General features: G+C 53.7%; 1 protein-coding gene and 1 pseudogene across 1 annotated transcript; one reads left to right on the top strand and one right to left on the bottom strand.

The window, feature by feature from the left end:
* Positions 1 to 2,899: 2,899 nt before the first annotated feature.
* On the top strand, positions 2,900 to 4,571 carry LOC148184971 (uncharacterized; annotated as a pseudogene).
* Positions 4,572 to 18,581: 14,010 nt separating this feature from the next.
* On the bottom strand, positions 18,582 to 20,894 carry LOC106628956 (serine/threonine-protein kinase pim-1-like). The gene is made up of 5 exons (XM_088051317.1): positions 20,394 to 20,894; positions 20,233 to 20,283; positions 19,662 to 20,028; positions 18,945 to 19,121; positions 18,582 to 18,688 (listed from the first exon to the last, which is right to left on the bottom strand). The coding sequence occupies exons 1-5, from the start codon at positions 20,892 to 20,894 to the stop codon at positions 18,582 to 18,584; spliced, it is 1,203 nt and encodes a 400-aa protein (XP_087907443.1).
* Between the last annotated feature and the right edge of the window lie 269 nt (positions 20,895 to 21,163).

Raw genomic sequence — 21,163 nt, 5'->3', positions numbered from 1 at the left:
CCTGAGGAGGTCTGGTCAGGGAGAAGAATGAGCCCCTTATGGGCTGCCCCTCTTTGGACAACCTGCTCCTCACCCCGAGCCTCAGCATGTCTGACATCGCCCACCTGGGACCGACATCCCAAAACATTGAAAACATTTATCAACTTTTCTTTATCATTAAAATCTAATAAATTAATAAAAATAAATTTTTAATTTTTACAATAATATTATTCTGTACTTTTATAACGTAATTTTTATATTTATTTAAAAGAATTGATACATTTTTAGCAACTAAAACCATTATCAGTCTTTGGTTCTAAGTACCACAATTCCCTTCAATAATTAATTGATCACTATTTCTCCCTCTTTATGCTAATTACACCTATTTTTAGTCCTTTGATCATATTTTTTTAATAATTTTCTCAGGGTAAAAGGGACCACTTTGGGGTCGATGAGGACTTTTCTGGGGAACATTTGGGGCAGTTTTGGGTCTGGGGAGGGAATTGTAGAGTACTTGGGGGTCTGGAGGACACTTGGGGGAGTCGGGTGAGCACTGGGAGGGGCACTTAGGGATTCTGTGGGACAATCCGGGGTCCGGGCGGGCACTTGGGGGGCTGCTACCGGGAATCTATGGGCCGCGATGGTTGATGGGAGTTATAGGCGCCGGTCTAATACGGTTTAATGGGGCCGCGGAGCATCACGGGAGTTATAGGCGCAGCTCCAGTGGTTCCGGTGAGGCGCGGGGCATGACGGGAGATGGAGTCCCAGCTGGAATAGCGCTCTATGTGCGCCGCGGAGCATGATGGGAACTGTAGTCCCGGAAGTGGCTCGGAAGGCGCGGTCGGCGGTGTGGTGAGGCACTTGGAGAAAACTTTTGCGTCCGAGCCGTGGCTGCAGGCGCTCGGGGCGAATGTATACGGCTCGGAAGCACTTGAGGGGAACCTGGGGAGCTCTAACCGGGCTCTTTAGGGCGCGGGACACGGCAGGAGGTTTGGGCACGGAACTGTGTTGTGGGATGATGGGAGATGAATTCCCAGCAGTGGCTGGAAGGGGAATCTGTGGGGTCGGGAGCATTCAGGGATCCAGGGACGCTTTGGGGGGTCCCGAACGGGCGCTGAGGGGGCACTCGGGGATCCTGAAGGGTCTGGGGGACACATGGGACATATGGGGGGCGATCCCGGGGTTCTGGGGAGCACAGGGCATATTCCCAGTCCCTCCCAATTCCTTCCAGCATGATCCCATTTGCTCACAACCACTCCCAGTCAGCCTCAGTGGAGTTGGACTCCCTGCCAGTATGATCGTATTCACCTCCAGCATGATCCCAGTTCATCCCAGTGTAAGTTCAGTTGCTTCTAATCAACCCCAGTATGCACACAGTCACTCCCAGTTCCTGCCAGTTGCCCCTGGCATGATCCCAGTTGCTCACAGCTGCTCCCAGTCAGCCTCAGCATGATCCCAGTAGCTCCCAGTATATCCAATTTGCCCCCAGCCTGGACTCAGTTTTCCCCCACAGGCTCCTACTCACTGCCAGTATGATCCCAGTATGATATCCCAGTCTCCCTCAGTGTGATCGCAATCTCTCCTGGCATGGGCCCAGCTGCTCCCAGGATGATCCCAGTCCAAACCAGTCCCTGCCAGTGCTGCCACTCCTGGGATCCCCCAGCCCTCTCTGTGTTCCCCACTCCCGCATCTTCCCAGAGGAGCCCCAAGGGCTGGCAGTCCCCAGCCAGGGTCCCCAGCCAGCCCCAGGTTGGATCTGCAGCCCCCAGTTTTCCCAGTTTCCCTCTCCTTTTCCCAGGGCCAGGTTCCCCCTGCCCCCAGTGGGTGGGAGCAGCCGAGAGCCCCACGCTGCCCATCCCGACCTGTCCCAGCTCCATCCCCACTCCTGCCGTGGGCTGTGAGGGGTTTGGGAACGGGGCACCGAGGGTGTCGCTGCTCCTGGGGGAGGAGGAGGAGGAGGGATGGAAGAGGAGGGATGAAGAAGGAGAGTGAGAAGGGATGGAAGTAGGAGAAGGAGGTGGAGTTAGGGGAGGAAGAGGAGGAGGAAGGATGGAAGGGGAGGAGAGGGAGGAAGAGGAGGGACAAATGAGGATCAGGGAAAGGAGAAGGAACCACGAGGTCAAGCACTCCCCTAATTCATAGCCCCTCACCCATGTGGGATCATCACCCCCCATCTCACAGGTGACCGAGGAGGGGGAGCCCAGCCCAGATATCCTGGGGGGTTCCTGGGTTGGATTTTTTTCAGGGGGGATATTTAACAATTAAGGACTGCAAAGCTGAGCAGAAAATCCTACTTGGTGGGACATTGGGGGATCCCAGCATCCCTAAGAGGGGAGATGGAAACAGGGGGAGCTTTTCAGATTCGTGGCACTCCCAGCAGCCTGGGGAGGGCAGGGACTGAGTAGGTGGGGAACCCTCAGTACAAGCGTGACTCCAAGCAGCTGGGACAGTGGGGAACCCCTGAACACTAAAGGGGAGAGAGGAGAGATGGGGAACTCCTGGGAGGCATTTTCAGGGCTGAATCTTGGTGTTTGGGAGGTTTTTATGGACTCCAGATGGCTGGTGACTTCTAGAGATGAGCTTGCACAGGAGGAACCCCCTAACCCAATGTGCTCATGAACTGTATTTTTCCCCAAACCAGGATTTCTCATTCCCAAACCTTGGCTGGATGGAGAAGGAGGCTGTGAGGAAGAGGAAGATGCCGCAGGACACCCCGGCAGGTGAGGAGAAAGTCAGTGCCCCTTTCCCCCTCTCTCCTGCTCCATCTCCCAGCCCAGCATGGCCCCCGGCTGCAGGACAACCCCGCTGCCGATGCCATCCTGCCAGGGATGCACTGGGGGGATCTCCTTCCCCTTCCCTCTGTCACAGAGGCAAATCCCATCCTCTCCTTGTCCTTCCTCTCCCAGACAAGGAGCTGAGGATGGAGAGCAGAAAGGACAAATCCCCATGGCAGAACGTCATGGAAGAGGCTGTTTTGAGCAGCTCCAGGGTGCAGGAATCCAACAAGGAGGAAAAGCCCTGGAGATCCTGCAAGAGGAGGGGCTCCAAACCCCTTTTCCTCTGAGGAGGAAAGACCTACCCTGTGCTGGGAAGGTGACCAGAGATCCAGCCAGGGCTCTGAGCTGGTGGCCCATGAGCAGCTTCAGGATGGGGGGAAGCCCTATGAGTGCTTGGAGTGTGGGAAGAGCTTCAGCCAGAGCAAGAGCCTGATTTGCCACCAGATGATCCACACTGGAGAATGGCCCTACAAGTGTCGGCAATGTGGGAAGGGCTTGAGCTGCAGCTCCAAACTCATCATCCACCAGCGCATCCACACTGGGGAGAGGCCCTACGAGTGTCCCGAGTGTGGGAAGGGGTTTCAGACCAGCTCCCATCTCCTCGTGCACCAGCCGATTCACACGGATGAGAGGCCCTTCCGCTGCCCCGACTGTGGGGAGGGCTTCAAGCAAAACTCCGCCCTTGTCACCCACCAGCGCATCCACACTGGGGAGAGGCCCTACAAGTGTCCCGAGTGTGGGAAGAGCTTCAGAAACAGCTCTAACTTGACCATCCACCAGAGGACCCACACCGGAGATCGGCCTTATGAGTGTGGGGAGTGTGCAATGACCTTCAGCCAGAGGTCCAAACTGATCATCCACCAGATGATCCACACTGGGGAGAGGCCCTACGAGTGTCCCGAGTGTGGGAAGAGGTTTCAGACCAGCTCAGATCTCCTCGTGCACCAGCAGATTCACACGGATGAGAGGCCCTTCCACTGCCCCGACTGCAGGAAGGGCTTCAAGCACAACTCTGCCCTCATCAGGCATCGGCGCATCCACACTGGGGAGAGGCCCTACGAGTGTCCCCAGTGTGGGAAGAGCTTCACACAGAGCTGTCACTTGACCAAACACCAACAGAGGCACCGGTAAGGGAAGCCCTGCAAGTGCCCCAAGTGCAGGAAGAGCTTTGTGCGCTGCCCCAGCTCCATTCCCCATCAGAGGACCCACGTTGAGCAGAGCTCTGATGACCCATGTTCCCAGTGATCTGTGTTGGCAACACACTGGGCTGGCGGTCATTCTATTTTTTTTTCAATTATCTTTTGATTCATCTTCATCCCTTTAAAACAGACAAATAGTGGTAAAAAACAACAAATTCATCAAAGGCATCTAAACACATTTTACTAGTGCTTCAAGGGATTCTGGGAAATACTTGGGAGTATTTGGGGGTTGTGGGCTTACTTAGTGGAGTTGTCTCCATTTCTTGTCACTCAAATAGACAAGAGGGTTCAATCTGTCACCTCAAAACCACTCAATGCCACTGAAAACTACTCAATCCCACACAAAATTACTGGATTCCACAGCCTCTCAGGGTGTGATGACTTAAGTTTTATCTTTCCTATTTTCAGTATTCTGCACTGCCTGCCTTTGTAGTTTCGAACTTCCTATTAAGTGTTAGTGAGCTCTCTTCACAGAGTAGGTAGACAAATCAATTACTTTTCCAGCTTGATACCGAGGACAATGATTACAAGTTCCAGGCCCAAAAGCATAAACAAGGGTGGACTGAAGAGAGAAAACAAGAAGGATGGGACTTCCTCATCTGAAGCTGTAATTGGACAATGAACCCAAATATGAAGATGGACCTAAACTTCTAAAAATGTGAGACCTCGTGATGTGTGTTTTTTTGTTTTTTTTAACCATTTTTGGTCCATCTTGTACTGCCCAAGGTGTATCCTTTAAGGCCTTTTAATAAACTTTATTCTTAACTCTGTCCAGCCACTGTTCTAGGTCAGCCTTCTGAAGGCATCAGGTGGAATGGGGTTGGAAGGGGATTGGGCGAAGTGGGATGCAGATCAGGGGGGTGAGATGGGCATAGGGTGGGGCAGGATGGGTGGGATGGAGTTTGGGAGGTGTGAAATGGGGGAAATTTGGCTTGGGAAGTGGGTCTTGATGTCCTGCAGGAGTGGGATGGGTTTGGCTTTGGATTGGGTTAGTGGGGTGAGGTCTGGAATGAGACAGCCAAATTTTGGGGATGATGAAGGGAGGGCATGTCCTTTACTGAGTGAGTTTTTGGCTATTCTACGTTCCTGAAGAGATTTTGGGTATCTCACGTTTCTGAGGCAGTTTTGGGGCACTCCCCAGCTCTTGGGTATTCCTGAGAGCAGGTCCATGGAGCCCCATTGCCAGGGCTGGTTGCCATGGGCACGAGCTCAGAGCTGTAGCCGGAGTGCGTTGCCTTGGTGCTGGAGAGCAGAGAAATGATGAATGGCCCCAGACATCTCCAGGGTGTTTGGGGGCAGAGCAAGTTCTGCCTAGGTGGGGTGGTCACTGCCCCAGCCCAGCCACTGCAGCCTCTGCTCCAGCCCCAAAGTGGCTGCCAAGCCCCTGGCACCCCGAAAACCCCAGCTGGGAGAGGGAGCAGAGCAGGTGAGGCTGTGACACGGGTGTGACACTGACACGTGCCACAGCCCTGGAGCTCACAGCAGTTGAGATGGCGCTGGATCCAAGGCTGGCTGTGGATCTCTGTCCCTCTCTCTCTTCCCCTGACTTCCAGTTTTCAAAATCTGGATAGCTTGAAGTTGGATGGGTTGGACGAGTTGGCTCAGTCAGTCCTTAGTGAAGTGATTTCCTCTAATTACATGCAGATTTATGATTTCCCGAGTACCTCATTCTCTAAAGTTTGCAGCTAAAAGTTTGTTTCCCCCCTCCTGAGAAGTTTGTTGTTTTCTCCCATGCACTGCCCGAGGGGATCGAGGTCCCTCAGGTCCCTTTCCAGCAGGGGCCGAGCGAGCTTGGGGCACAGCACAGGGAACTGCAATGCTGAGCAAGCCCTGGCTGGGTTGGAGGAAGCAGAAAGGCCAAGCCCTGAGCCCAGGCCTGGCACAGCAGGGCCTGTCCCTCACGGGTGGCTCGGGGCTCTTTGTGGGGCAGTGGGATGTGAGGGGCAGCAAGGACAAATGCCATAAACCTGCAAGCCCTGCCAGCCTCCTCCGGGAGGGCCAAGGGAGGAGCAAAGGCCTTCCTGGTGCTGTGCCCTGGGCCAGGAGGGATTGTGCCAGTGGAGTTAACCTTAAATTTCTTCTCCCAGGCAGCTTTAGCACATGGAACATGGAGAAGCCAGAGCCAACTCTCAGCTTTCCAGAGTCCTCCAGTAGAATCCTGTGTGGGGAGCAGCCTGGGAGCAAGGTTTGTGTGTCAGGGGAGGGGAATTCAGAGCCCTTTTCTCCCCCATGGCCTGAGGGTCTGCATTTTCAATGGCCCTGCAGCTGCCAAAGGGGCCTTTTTCACCCAGCTGAGAACAGTTCTGCTGATAGCCTGTCCTAAACCTGATTTTCCTGCAAATGTGCCTATGAAGCCTCATTTTTTACAGCCGCAGGTCTTGTGTGCATGCCGGTGTCTCAACTGAAGGGTGGAACAGCTCTGCCAGGTAGGAGTTCTCTTTTTCGTGGTGGTTTCTATTTTTATTTTTTTTAATAATTATCCCCCCTGTCAGCTCTGGACAGAGCTCTGTAACTGTGTGTGACACTTGTCTGTGGCACTGTGGGGGTGGCCAAGGGGACCTTCCCCGAGCTGTCTGCAGAGGAATCCACAGCAGCCCAGGCCGGGGGTGCTCAGTGGCTGCTCAGTTCTGCTGACTGGATGCGGCTCTGGACGCTTCCCTTGGAGCGTCTCCAGGGAGGGAACGCTGGGGCTGTCCCGGCTGTGGTGTCACTGCCAGGGGAACGCTGAGGCTGCCCCACTCCTGCCCCACCCCATCAGTTCTGCCAGCGCCTTCAAGGGACACAAAGGCTGAGCCAAAGGGTGAGAGTTGCACAAGGGGCTGAGCTGGGATCTGGGATCCATTGGGATCATCGAGTCCAGCCCCCAGCCCTGCACAGACACCCTGACAATCGCAGCCTGTGCATCCCTGACAGCGCTGTCCAAAGGCTTCTGGAGCTGCGGCAGCCTCGGGGCCGTGCCCGTTCCCTGGGGAGCCTGGGCAGTGTCCCAGCCCCCTGTGGGGGAAGAAGCTTTTGCTGATCTCCAGCCCAGCCCTGCCCTGGCCCAGCTCCAGCTGTTCCCTCGGCTCCTGTCCCTGCTCTCCTGGGCAGAGATCAGAGCTTGCCCAGAGAAGCTGTGACTGCCTCTGGATCCCTGGAAGTGTCCAAGGCCAGGTTGGATGGTACTTGGAGCAGTCTGGGATAGTGGAAGATGTCCCTGCCATAGCAGGGGTGGAATGAGATGAACTTTAAGGTCACTTCCATGCCAAGGCATTCTGTGATTCTGTGATTTTGGGAGAGATGCTGAAGCTCTGGCTCAGCTTTATCTCAGCGAATGTCTGGACCCAGCAGCAGCCATGGGTGGGATCATCTCCTCCTCCCTCTCGCTGTGGCTGTAACTCACCCAAGGGCAGTGTCATAAATGAAATTGAAATTTGGACGACTAGGGCTATTGAGTTAACAGCAGTTTAATAACAAGAAAAAAAATGATACAATTTAGTGAATTGAATACAAGAATACAATTTAGTGGATTGAACAGCAATTTTATATAGAAGGAATACAATTTAGTAAAAGATTACAATTTAGTGAATATATTCATATTCACTAAATTCACTATCCACTATTCATATGTATGAATATATATATGAATATAGCTTGCCAGTAAATATGATTAAAGCATAAGCAAAACTGACTGAGGTACTGAGAGGGCTTCTCACCCCACCTCAGGCACAAAACAAAGCAATTCAAACTAAACTTATATACTGTATGCTTCTACATATTCATTCATGTTTCCAGTAAGTCTCCTCCAATTTCTGATTCTTTAATTTTACATCACTGTTCTTCATGGTGCATGCTTCACTTGTTGCTAGGGCATCTTCAGTCTTCTTTTGGTGGTCTTTTGGATGAAGGCTTACACTCATCCTCATTGTCCTCTGGATAACCTTACAGGCTGTGCATGTGTCCTAAGCATTGTGTTATGTAAGTAAGCATCTTGGGACATTTCTTATCTCAAAACTACATCCTGTACCTTAATTTTAACATGTAACATCTGTAGAGGGCTACATCTGCCTTGTAACACAAATTCCCTTGATTGCTCCTAATAATAACTTTCCAAATAGTTACAATTTAGTTAGGACAAATCATTTCCATTTATTACAGGAGGGTGTGAAAACAGGAGCATTGTTTGGTGTGGCCTCCTCTCTGCCTTTCACACCTTTCAGTGCTTTGACCCAGCCAAGAGCTTTCTCCAAGAGTGCAATGAAGGAGCTATTCCTGCTCCCAGCTCTGGCTCTTCCCAGTCTCTGACCCTGACTGGTTTTGTCCCTCTTGCTATGCCCCCTGTTCCCCCAGGGGCCTGCCCCAGACTGAGGGATCAGATCCAGGCACTGCTGCTGCTCCCTCGGGACCAGCCACAGTTTGGTTGTTGCTGTCGGTGCCAGCAGAAGCCGTGGAGCAGCGGGTGCTGACAGTGCCCCAAGGCCTGGGGCTGGAGGGGTCCCTGGGCTGGGGCTGGGAGGGAGCTGCCCCTTGTTCTCCCTCTGCCTCACGCAGAGCTGGGCCAGGCACAAGTGGGGCAGCAGAGCCAACAGGGAGCCTGCGAGTCTCTTCCAGCCGTGCCTGCTCAGAGTTTGGCCTTGGAGCTTCAGGTGGACAAAGGCAGCTGCTCTGCTCCCTCTGCGTGTGCCCATGTTCAGCAGTGCTGCTCCATCAGTCTGTGCCCAGCAACGGGGAAAAGCCTCAGCCCTGCAGGGCCAGGAGCTGCCGGGCTCTGCCTGAGCAGCTCAGCCAGCGGGAAGGGAGCTGCTCCACGCAGGAACCAGGAGCAAAGGACATGCCTTTTCTAGGACATGTTTTCTGTAAAAAAACAAACAAAAAAAAATCACGAAAAAAATATGAAAGATAAAAATTACCCCCAAATGTGTAGTGAAAAATGATCTACAACTCTGGAGTAAGAAAGAGGTAACTGATTTTTTTGAAAAAGGGAACTCAGCTTTGATTTTAGTTACTTAGTTTGTACGTGTGCTAGTGGAAAGGATGCATTAGCTGCCTTCCTTTACAGATTTGATGTTTTCTAATATCAAGATATTTTACATTGCAGTTAAAGGAATAGGAAATTGAAATACATGTTCTTCATGACTGTGTCTTGAGTATAATGACAGGGGTGCCGTGACTACCCTGAAGAAGCCGTCCTGAAAAGGACTGCCCAGGGGCACAGGCACATCCTCTGCCCGGCGAGTGATCTCAGCTCAGCGGCAGCGTGCAGGCGACACGGAGAGGGTGACTAGAGAGCTGTATGGCATTCCACTGAGAAATAGCCTTCATTATAGCAGGGCCCTCAGTGAAGGGAGCCAGTGACAGCAGCTCCTCAAACTGGGGAGAAACCAGGGTATTTATAGAGAAGGAGAGAGGCGGGGAAAACTTGGATACATGTATCGGGGTGGATTGATAGGGAGGGAAACCAATGGGGTGTAACAAATTAACATGTTCAACTCTAGGGCCTCTGGGAGTGACACTTTTTCTCTGCATGACATGAAAGAATCTTGCCTAGGGAGAAGCTCTCCAGGGGAGAGCCAAGATTTTTGAACTGGCTGGTTCCCTGGCCTCCACAACTCCCCCTTCTTTATTTAATAAAAAGGCATCTCCCAGAGACCTAGTTATCAACCTTTTGAAACAGGAGAGCATACATAGAACAGTAACGATAATTAAAGAAATCCAAAAGATGTTTTTAAGGAGGGAGGCAACCCATCCTTTGAGTCCCCAGCTTCTAAAAAGGTCCTTGAACCATTTGGGGCTCTTTTTCAGCCTTGAGTTCCTGAAGCGCATGTTGGAGTCTCTGGACGCAAGTGTGGATGCCTTCACTGTGACTTGATCGGTTGAAGCAGCACAGTCCATCAAATCCTGGGGCTGTGCTACTAGCCAGGCATCCACAGCTGATGTTTTCGGGAGCATCCAGACGGTCAGGAACTCGAGGATGGTTTTGCTCTCCATTTTCTATAACAGAACATAAAAAGATTAGCTCTGACTTTGGTGGGGGGCTATTTTCTTTTCCCCTTTCTCTCCTGCCTCCCCCCTTTTTTTCTGAAAAAAGAAAAAAGAAAATATAAGCAGGGAATGGGTATTGGGGATGAGGTAGTTGATTGCTGGTGGGGCCATTTTGCGTAGAGGGGGACACATGGCTAAGGCACCAGCAGTAGCAGCATTAAGCTGCATCTTTGTGCAAATTAGCAAGTGAGTAGTTTGAGGGTAGGTATTTAAGGTGAGAAAAGGAAGAGTGGGAGGGAAAAGGGAAGGGAAAGGAGTTAGAGGAACTTGTGCATTTCACAGTGTTGAGCTGTACGTTGGCTCTTGTCTTTTGGCAGTCTTGATGGTCTGGTGGCAGGCCGGCTCAGTGGGCTCCAGCGACGTCTCCGTCTCCAGGCTGTGGTGGCTTGTTGTTTTTGAGAACCTGTGTGGATCTCAGGAGATTTTGATTGATCTGGTTCTGGTGCAGGATTTGCAGGGCCTAAGTATGGTTTTATATTTTTCCCTGGGAGCCACCTAGGACCAGATGGTGTTGGCACACAAGCGTACCCTCTCCCCCAGGTAATCAATGGGAAAGGTTCCAGTGTTTGCTGTGATTCAGGGTCTTTGATCAGCACCGGCGGCTTCTCATTGAGTTTGGCATGGGTCGAATTGGAGAAGTGCCGTATTACAGGGGGGTCAGGCTCTGTAGGTGAACAATTCAGAAAATTCATAACATACAGAGCCTTACAGAGCCTCTCAATGGGAGGAATGATCTCTGTTCCTCCCCGCTGCTGATCAAGGACTCTCTTAAGGTTCTGGTGTGTCCTTTCTACAATTGATTGCCCTGTGGGAGAGAAGTATGCCTGTGGTGTGCTTCACCCCCCACTGACTGAAGAAATCTCTCAATTTGTGAGAGGTGTAAGCAGGTCCATTATCTGTTTTTATTTGTTGGGGGACTCCCAGGGTAGCAAACGCAAGGAGAAAATGTTGGATGGTATGTTTGGCATTTTCTCCTGCGTGGGCTGAGGCAAACACTGCACCAGAAAAAGTGTCCACCGAAACATGAACATACTTAATTCTCCCGAAGGACGGGACGTGGGTAACATCAGTCTGCCAAATTTGGCAGCTGTTGAGGTCAACTCCAGAATTCATTGCTGGAACCTGAAAAAATTGACAATTGGGACAGGTGGCAACTATTGCCCTGGCCTGATCCCTGGGTAACTTGAACATCCTCATCAGGGCGGGGACGTTCTGGTGGTAAAATTGGTGGGACAATTTTGCTTAAGCGCGGGGCCTTACCCAGGACAACCAGTTGGAAGGGCAGGCTGGGCTCATAGCTGTGGGCTTGCCGCGAAGACAGGGCCTCCTGGACCTTGGTAATAGATTCTCGGGCCTCCGGCGTGAGGGCATGCGGTGAGTCGAGGTTCTCGCTGCCGCGGAGCAGATTGAAGAGGGGCGCGAGGACTTCCGTTGTGATTCCAAGCAGGGGACGTACCCAGTTGATGGACCCGCAGAGCTGATGTAGGTCCCACAGGGTCTTGGGGTCGTCTCTGATGGTCAGCTGCTGGGGCACGACAGTCCGCTCACGAATCCGGAGTCCAAGGTAGGTTCAAGGGCAGGTGTGCTGGATCTTGTCTTCGTGGATCTCAAACCCAGTGTCCTCAATTGTCTTTATAGTATTTTGCAAAGTCCGGTGGAAGTAGTCATCATCAGTGGCTCAAACCAAGATGTCGTCCATGTAATGTAATATAACCGCGTCTGGGAACAGGACTCTCACTGGGGATAGGATGTGGGCTACGTACCATTGACAGATGGTGGGAGAATTTTTCATCCCTTGCGGGAGAACAAGCCAGTGGTATCTTTTTAGAGGCTCCTGTCTGTTTGGGGAGGGAACCGAAAATGCAAACCTGGGGGCATCTCAAGGATGGAGAGGGATGTTAAAAAAGCAATCTTTGATGTCTATGATTGCAAGCTTCCAGTCCCGAGGAAGCATGGAAGGTGAGGGCATGACAGGCTGGAGGGAGCCCATATCCTCAATGACCTCATTGATTTTTCGGAGGTCATGGAGGAGTCTCCACCTGTCTTTGCCTGGTTTGTGTAGGACAAAGACAGGGGAGTTCCAAGGGCTGTTGGACTCAGTGATGTGGTGAGCTGCTCCTCCACGAGGGCTTCTAGTGCGTGCAGTTTGGTTTCGGAAAGGGGCCACTGATCAACCCACACTTGATGGCGCTGTTTCCAGGTGAGTTGGGGGATGGTGGGCTTAGCGCGCTCTTCAGTGACCCCCACTAAAAATCCTTACTGGGAATACACAAAGAAGCCCCCCATTGGGATAGGAGATCCCTTCCCCAGAGGGTGATTGGTGCCCTCACAACAAATGGCCAGATGGTCGCCATTTTTCCTTCGGGACCTTCTACTATTACATTGTGCCTGCTTCTCATAGACACCGTCACTCCCCCAGTTCCCGAAATCCCCGCCACAGGCTGCAATTCCCAGTTGGCTGGCCACTCGGAACGGGCAATGATGGTAATGTCCGCTCCTGTGTCTACCATTCCTGGGTGATGGATCTTTTCCCCTTTACAGAACAGGTGGCACTCTATGATAGGCCTGTTGGAGTCCACAACCTGAGCCCACATGGCGGTGGGATTGAGGGGAACCTGTTCCAGACAGTCATTTGGTAACAAAAAGGCTTGTGCCACTGGAGTCTGCTGTTTTAAAAAATGAGGGTCTGTGCAAGTTAAAGAGATGAAAATTTAATCTCCTGGGTGTAAAGTCTGGACTTCAGGTGTTATATGGACTTGTCCCAGAGAGTTAATTGGATCCCCAAGTATTAAAATGTTGGAGGGACCGCCTGGTGGTGCACGTTTCCCTGTGGGGATCTTATAAACACAGTCACCCTTAAGCTGCAAGGAGAGTCTGGTTACCAATTGGCACCGGGTTCCCATCGGAAGCACTCCACTTGCTGGATCTGAGGTTGTGGTTCCCGTGGAGGCGGGATGGTGGATTTGGCAGGAGGGGTGGAGCAGTCTGGCATTTGATTTGATGTCAGAGCGCGGGGCTGTTCCGTGCTCTGCTTGAAGTTTCCCAAACGCCAATTTGATCTGGGTAACTGTTGGTGGGTAGGTGGTTGTAGAAAATGTCTCTCCGGGCAGTCTTTAAAAAAATGTCCAGGTTCGCCACAATTAAAGCAGCGGCTTGTGCTGGAGTCTCTCATTTGCTTTACTGCATAGGCGATAGATATCCCTTCTGCCACTCCCTTTGCGACTGCAAGTGCTACCGTATTCTCAGTTGGGGCAGCAAAGTGCTTGGTGCAGGCTTCAACCATTTGGTCAATGGTTGGTTCGGGGTCAAGTGGAAGGGCTCGCAAAACTGCCTTACATTCTGAATTTGCATTGACCATTGCCATTTTGGCCAGTAATTCCTTTGGTGCTTGGGAGCCCTCTATTTGTTTTTCAATTGCCAATTTTAGTTTATCCACAAACTTAATAAAGGATTCACTTGCCCCTTGTTTAATGTTTGTGAAGCTCTGCGTAGGCACTTTATCATCGGGAGTGACAAAAAGAGACGTCTTGGCAGCATTAGTGATGTCATGTAACGCTGCCTCGGGCAGATCTCGGGCCTGATCTCTTGGTTTCTGAAAGTCACCTTCTCCTGCCAGTTGTTCTAGAGTTAAATTTAGTTTGTTGGCATCTTTGGCATATGCATCTGCCAACTGTTTCAGATGTTTTTTCCACTGCCTTTCCCATAGCATGTATTCTGCTGGGGAGAGAAGGCAGTTCATGATATTTTTAATATCATGAGGCACCATGACATGGGCGGTGAAGGTGGCTTCCAGTAGGTGTTTGAAAAAATGAGAGCCCCAGCCATGCTCTTCAGTGGCTTTGCACAGCTCCTGTAACTCTCTGTAGTGTAGGGTCTCCCATACATTAATGAGTGCCCCTGCCCTGTCCTTCTTATGTACCACAGGGAAAGCTAAGATCTTTTTGGACAGAGCTGAGTCCCCTGCCCGCGTGGCTTCCCTCTGTACCTCGGCCCAGTGGTCTTCATATTCAGAATCTGAATATGAGGACTCACTGTCCTCATCTCTTGGAGGAGATGGGGGGCGCCTGCTGACAGCACGTGGCCGTTTCTGGCAACCGGTACTGGGTCGCTTGTGAGTGGCTGAGGAAGCCAAGATGGCTTCCTTCCGGCTGCTGTCATTACCACTTCTGGTCCCAGTGTTGGGGGGACTGGCAGTAGGAATGGCATTGGGGGCAGAGCTCTGGTTGGAAGGGGCGGGACTGGGATCCACGACAGGGAGGGGTTTCCCGATGGAAGGGGAAGGGCCCGACGCAGTTACACTCAACGACGCGATGGGAGGGGAAGAGGAGCAGGGCGCAACAGGAAGAGAAAGGGTAGAGGCGGGAAAGTGGCCATTTTGAGGTGCAAGGGCGGGAAAACCTGGGTGCGAAGGAGACAAGATGGCGGGGCTGGCCACGTTGCCGGCGCCATCTTTACTAACGTTAAGAACCAGGGGGGACGCAACCGGGTATGTGGGCGTAGGGAGGAGGGTAGAGGAAAGGTCCAGAGCGGCATGGCCAGTGCCATCCTGGTAAGGGTAGAGAGGCGGTGGAAGGGTGTCAGGGAGACGGCAGCAACCCTGTGCCTGGTGGCTACGTCCACCCGCCAACTGTCCCTCAGGTAGGGAAGAGGGTTTAGGAACACTTGGAGAGGGTAACGGGGATGGGGATTTCAACTGGGGGCCCGAAACTTTATCAACCCTTTTTCCCTCTTTCTCAACAGAAAGTATAATGGTTTGAAACAAAGGAAAAAACTTGGCAACTGATAAATCTCCCCCTGCCTGAACAGTATATAACTTTCTCCCCACATTATCCCAAAATTTTCCCGATTTAACAGAATTAGAATCAACCTTAAAATGTTTAAAAATCCAATGAATAAATATTTTTTACTCCCCTTTTGAAAACTTAAAATTTCCCGCTTTGAGGGTGCCCACAACTTGGATATAAAAGTCCCTCTCAGGAGGGGTCAGTTTGGGTCTGGAAAGCTGATTCCCCATCCTTCTCACTCCCCACCCAGCAGCAAAATGCAAACGAAAACGAGAAAGGCCCAAAAAACCCTGAATGGGGTGACTCACACTTTTTCTTCGGCCGATGCCGATGAGGCCAACAGAAAGCTGGTGGGTGGGTGGTCACCTGGCGGCCGGTCCTCAAGGGCTCTTCTGTCTTCTTGGCCTCAGATGGTCAGCAAGGGTCCCAGTCGCAGCCCTTTGGATTGCCTCTTGCTAGAACGCAAGAGGTTCTCCTCGGGGGGTGGCAGCTCCAACAGCGGCATGCTCTGCAGTTAAAACTGCAGGTGGATGCTTCTTCAGGGGCTCTTCGTCTGCCCCACGTTGGGCACCACTTGCCGCGGTGGTGTTGATGACAGGGGTGCCGCGACTACCCTGAAGAAGCCGTCCTGAAAAGGACTGCCCAGGGGCACAGGCACGTCCTCTGCCCGGTGAGTGATCTCAGCTCAGCGGCAGCGTGCAGGCGACACGGAGAGGGTGACTAGAGAGCTGTATGGCATTCCACTGAGAAATAGCCTTCGTTATAGCAGGGCCCTCAGCGAAGGGAGCCAGTGACAGCAGCTCCTCAAACTGGGGAAAAAACAGGGTATTTATAGAGAAGGAGAGAGGCGGGGAAAGCTTGGATACATGTATCGGGGTGGATTGATAGGGAGGGAAACCAATGGGGTGTAACAAATTAACATGTTCAACTCTAGGGCCTCTGGGAGTGACACTTTTTCTCTGCATGACATGAAAGAATCTTGCCTAGGGAGAAGCTCTCCAGGGGAGAGCCAAGATTTTTGAACTGGCTGGTTCCCTGGCCTCCACAGAAAGAATGTTTTCCAATATGAAGATATTTTACACTGCAGTTAAAGGAATAAGAAACTGAAATACATGTTCTTCATGACTGTGTCTTGAGTATAAAAAATTTGCAGTTTGAAACTTGGACCTAAAGTGTTGCAAATGGCAGTGATAAATCCCAATGGACTGAGTGAATGCAGTTTTTCCTATGGGATGTGCAGCACTCCAAGGACTTCCTCAGTGGGGCTGTGGCAGATTGGAGCTTTGTCCTGTGCCACTCCGGGATGTCATGAAATGGGATTTCACCTGCCACCAGCCCAGGTCACGCTCTGCCACCCCAGCTCCTTGGACCTTGTGTCCCCAGAGAAGACACAAGGTGTTTCTGCTGCTCCACCTTTGCACAGATCCAGAGAGCTGGGATTATCCCAAGTCTCGCGTCTCCATTGTGCCATATTCCTAAAGAACCAGCAGCCCATCCCGACGAATATGGTGAGTTATGTGGATGGTTGTCAGCTCCCTTTCCTGCCTAGAAATCCTGAAACTGCTTCTAAATGCTGTTCCCTTCAGCTCTTGGACACCTACTCACACAGAGCTGGGAAAAAAATCCCCTGGCCATGGCTTACAAGGTGAGTTATGCCAAAGTTAGAGCTCTGTGGGAAATCTCTATCCATCCCTATCCTTTTAATATATCTATACGTGGGGGTGTGCATGGATGTGTCTTGTATGGAAAGGAAGGAGTGTGCAAACAACGTGACTGACACTTTCACTCTCTGTGTTCATTCCATACTCATGGGTACCAAGATATTATGGAAACCTTTGCGAGGACAGACGTTCTGTCCATGGCTACAGAGACATCCAAGAGCCCCTGGCACAGACAGACCCTTCTGTCCATGGATACAGAGACATCCAAGAGCCCCTGGCACAGGCAGACATTGCTGCTCTTCAGCCAGTGACAGGATGAGTCCCTGAGACTGGGGCTTGGCCTTCCTCATGGTGAGGGGCATCAAGGAAGGCTGCAGTGTGATGGAGACTGTGATGGGCTGGGAACTCGCTGGGGGAAAGGAGGGAGCAGTTGTGAAGTAAAAGGGAGGTGGGGGAGAGAACTGTTCAGAGATGGGCTGAACTACAGCTTGAGGAAGATGAAAAATGTCATTTGGGGTCATCCCAGATTGACTTAATTTCAGAAGTTATGGAACAAGTTTAATTTTTGGGGGGCGTCATGTTTTCCCTTGGAGGTGGACACTCTGCAACCTTGAGCTGCATTGCCAAAATGCTCAAGTCTCTGCTGCAGGTCACACCATTTCTTCTTTGGCTGATCCCGGCCCGGTGCTGAGCCCAGCAGAGCCCTGGCAGGGCCCAGAGCAGCCTCAGCATCCGCAGAGCCCGGCTGCAAGGAGAGAAACCAGAAACCGCCCGTCAGCTGAAGGCTCCTGTCCCCTTGTCCCAGCCACCCGCAGTGCCCAGGCCATGCTGGCCGTGCTCAGAGCTGGGCCCAAAGCTGCCCATCACTGCTGCCTTTGGGAGCAGAGCAGGAGGGCAGGACATGTGCCCAGCCTGCAGCCAGCCACGGCAGATCCAGCCCCTCAGCAGCTGCCCAGAGCGGGATGCTCCTGTGCCCGCTGCCATCTCCCAAAAGCTCTTGTCCCACCCATGCCAAGGAGATGAGGACCCACCTCACACCATCCACTGCCAGAAGAAAAGCTGGTCCCAAATGATGTCCTCAGTCTTCTCCAAGGGCATGGCCCATCCACGCCACTGCTGGTCCCAAGCACTTCCTGATCCAGACTGGATCCCACCTAGAATGCTTCCTTTAGAAAAACAAACAACAAATTAATGAAAATAGGTTACAGACAAAAAGGGGAAACAAGAAAAATGGTAAAAAATCTTATCTCTGTCAGGAGCTTGAGCAAGGCCCAACCCCTGCATTCTAGGGCAAAACCCACCCACGGGTGAGGGAAGCCCATGGTTTCTCCCTTTCCCCCTGCACTGTCCCCCAAAATCTCGGTGATCCCAAAGCAAAGCAGGGGAGTGGAGCAGCCCAAGCCCTTCCTTGCCTGCACAGCAAAGCAGCCGTGCTCAGGTTCTGGAGTCCCACCTGTGCTTCTGCCATGGGGGTTTGTTTGTGTTGGGCTGGCTGCCCCAGCCCCAGCCCGGGGCACAGTGGGTGGTGGGGGCTGTTGGCAGGGCCAAGATCCCACTCCCATTTTGTAACCACCCCAGCCCACGTCCCCAGCCCAGCTAAAAACCAGCTGGGCAGCCACTGAGGAATCAGTTGCATCTGCCCCAGTGAAGCAGAAACCTTTGGTCCCCGGCCAATGCACAAATCTGGGAGCATCCCCCTGGATCTGGACTTACCTGAAAATTTTCTGTGGAGCCTGGCTTTGAAGAAGGTGCCAGAATCAAAGTCCATCATCGCCAGCTCCCGCTGGCCAGGTGGAGGAAGAGGTTGTCATCCTTGCTGCTGTCCTCCATGTCTCCAGCAGCAGCAGCAGCCCCACCGGGTACAGCTTCTCCAGGGGCTCCTTCTTCCCTAGGGTGACACCAGGCTGTCAGGGTTCTGCCCAGGGCCCGGCTGTCAGTGAACCAGGACAAGCAAAACCAGCTCAGATGGTGCCCACCAGTGCTGGGCAGAGCAGCTCAGCTCCAGCACAAGGGCTGTGTGTTCCCATTCGATGACCCCAGTGCAGTGACACAGGCAGGACAAAAAAGTCTGGGTTTCTTTGCTGCTGATTGCCAGGGTATGTGTGGAGCTGTAACTTACCAGGTCCCTCCATCACTGTGCCTGTGGCTCTCTCCCTTCTTCTAGGGCTGATGAATATCCTGCATCCAGGGATCACAGGACAGGTCTTCTAATGAGGGCCTGTCCAAGGAGTGCAGGGATAAATACCACCTGATCAGAACTTGGCAATCTGGGGAGAGAAACCACAAACCACTGGTCAGTTGGAGAAGGCTCCTGTCTGCTTTGCCCCACTATTCTTGTGCCCAGGCCATGCTGGATGTGCTCAGAGCTGGGCCTAAACTTTCCCATCAATTCTTTGTTTTGGAGGAGAGCAGGAGAGCAGGACATGTGCCACCTCCTCAGCAGCTGCCAGAGCAGGATGCTCACAAGCCCGCTGCTGTCTCCCAACACTGGTGTTCCCCCCATGCCCAGAGATGAGGATTCACCTTGGGAGAGCCGTTGCGGCAGTGGGAGCTGGCCCCAACTGATGTTCTTGCCCCTCCTGAAAGGGTGCTCCCCGCAGACCATCTTGTGCAGCAGGATGCCCAGGGACCAGACGGTCGCTGCCTCGCCATGGTACCACCCAAAGTCGTTCCATTCCGGGGGGCTGTATGATGGTGTTCCTATGGAATATGGATGGAGCTCATCAGGGGGATGCTGCTGCTCCCAGAGCCTGACCCCAGCATCCCTGGGCATGTGGGGGCTGCCCCAGTGGCCCATGGGGTGACCTGCTGCCCTCTCGCCAGCACCTGGGACTTGGGTACAAACCCATGGTTGGAAAAGAAGCCACTGGTGTTGGAAGAGGGCAGCAGAAACCCTGGCAAGGCCTGACCATGACACACAAAGGGAAATACCCACTCAGTGCTGGGGAAAAACCATACCCACATCCTCCCTGCTGGCATTGCCCAAAAAATATTATGAACCAAGGCAAACCAGGTGAGCAGAGCAGTCCAAGCCCATTCTCACCTGCACACCAAACCAGCTGGTGCAGAAGTCCTGGCTCCCCCTCTCTGCTACCCCCACCCATGGGGGATTTTGTCAGGCTGGCTGCCCCAGCCCCAGCCCCAGTCCTGGGAGAATCCCTCCTGCCATACCCAGGTTGGGCCAGGAGATGTTGGGCCAGGAGATGCTGGGACCAGAAGCCTACCCCTGTGTGGGCTCACCTGCAAATTGAGTGTAGGCTGTGTCCTGCAGGTAGGTGCCACAGCCAAAGTCAATCAGTTTTGCCTGGCTGGTGTCCAGGTCAACCAGGATGTTCTCAGGTTTTATATCTCTGTGCAGGACCCCGCAGCTGGTGCAGTGCTGCACGGCCTCCAGGACCTGCCGGAACAGCTCCCGCACCTCTTCCTCGGACAGGAACCTCCAGGCACGAATGAAACGTTGCAGGTCCTGACACTGCTCTGGGCGCTCCAGCACCATCACAATGACGTTGGGGAGCTCAAGCCACTCCAGCAGCTGCACCATACCGGGGAAGCCTGTGGACACCTTGTCCAGCAGCACTATCTCCAGTGGTGCGCTGGTGCCATTGGGCTGCGGGAGGAGCACAGTGCCGTCAGTGGGGCTGAGGCCGTGCCAGGGCTCGGGAAGCCCTCAGCCAGCCCGGGATGCTCTGTGCCCTCCGCTGGCCCCACGCCCGCTCTCCCTCCAAGTGTCCTGGCGGCTCCCACCCTGCCGGGACCCGGCTCATCCCCGCCCGGCACGCCCCGGCTTCTGCCGCTGGCCCCGCTCACTCACCAGCTCGCCCCAGTGCCGGATGCGGTTCCGTGGCACCTTTTTGATGGCCACCTGTAAGCCAAAGGGAACAGCGGATTCAGCTCGCCGCCCACCGTGTCCAGCCCCATCCTCCTCCTCCGCCCCCTCCTCCTCCTCCGCCCGCCGCTGGCCCCTCTGCTCACCGGGAGTCCGTCCGAGAGTCGAGTGGCCGCAAAAACTCTCCCAAAGCCGCCGCGCCCCAGCAGCGAGCCGATCCTGTAGCGCTGCTGCAGGGCCTCCTGTGCCTTCCCTGGGGAAGAGACGCGGCTGTCAGTGCTCGGCCCGGGGCCAGGAACGGCCCCCGAGCGCTCCCCGACCTCCCTGGGCCGGGCATCCACAGGCGTTCGCTCTTTGGAACGCGACAGCGGCGGAGCTCGGGCCGGGGAAGCGGCAGCGGAGGCGGCGGCAGCGGCCGCGCCGCCTATGTCCTCCGCGGGCCCCGGGAGGAGCAGGGGCCGGGGCCGGGGCCGGGCCAGGCGGAGCCAAAGGGCGGCAATTCCGCCCCAACCCCAGGCAATGATGCCCGCCCAGCAGCGCCAGCGCCAGCACAGCCAGAGCTGGGCGGAGGCGAGACCGCGGTGGGACGGCCGAGGACGGGGACGGGGACGGGGCCGGGGCCGGGGCCGGGGCCGGACCGGGGGCATGGCCCGGCTGGGCACGGGGAGAGGGAACCTGGAAGAGGAGGGGACACAGGAAAAGGGAGACCGGGAAAGGATGCGGGACAGTGGGAGAGGGAGAGGAGACACAGAAATTGATAAATTCTCTGCTTTCTCTGCTGCTGCTGCTGCCGCTGCCGCTGCAACTGAAGCACCGGGACCGTTTGTCCCCGTGTCCGTTTGTCCGTTGCCCGCTCGGCCCCGCCCCGAGCCCCGCGCTCCCCGGGCAGCCCCTGAGCCTGGCCAAACACGGGAAC

The sequence above is a fragment of the Pseudopodoces humilis genome, chromosome 2, assembly GCF_049639895.1.
Source record: "Pseudopodoces humilis isolate 2021_Gansu_Grassland_sample_001 chromosome 2, ASM4963989v1, whole genome shotgun sequence".
Taxonomy (NCBI): domain Eukaryota; kingdom Metazoa; phylum Chordata; class Aves; order Passeriformes; family Paridae; genus Pseudopodoces; species Pseudopodoces humilis.
Note: the sequence above shows the minus strand (reverse complement) of the source record. Positions and strands in the feature narration are given on the sequence as shown.

Bases quoted from the DNA above. Each gene is read 5' to 3' on its own strand.
- LOC106628956 (XM_088051317.1), bottom strand. From the start codon at position 20,894: ATGCCCCCGGTCCGGCCCCGGCCCCGGCCCCGGCCCCGTCCCCGTCCC. The intron at 19,122-19,661 runs GTGAGCCCACAC...CATATTCCATAG, and splicing joins AGCCTACACTCAATTTGCAG to GAACACCATCATACAGCCCC. The intron at 18,689-18,944 runs GTGAATCCTCAT...TTCTCTCCCCAG, and splicing joins GCCGCAACGGCTCTCCCAAG to ATTGCCAAGTTCTGATCAGG.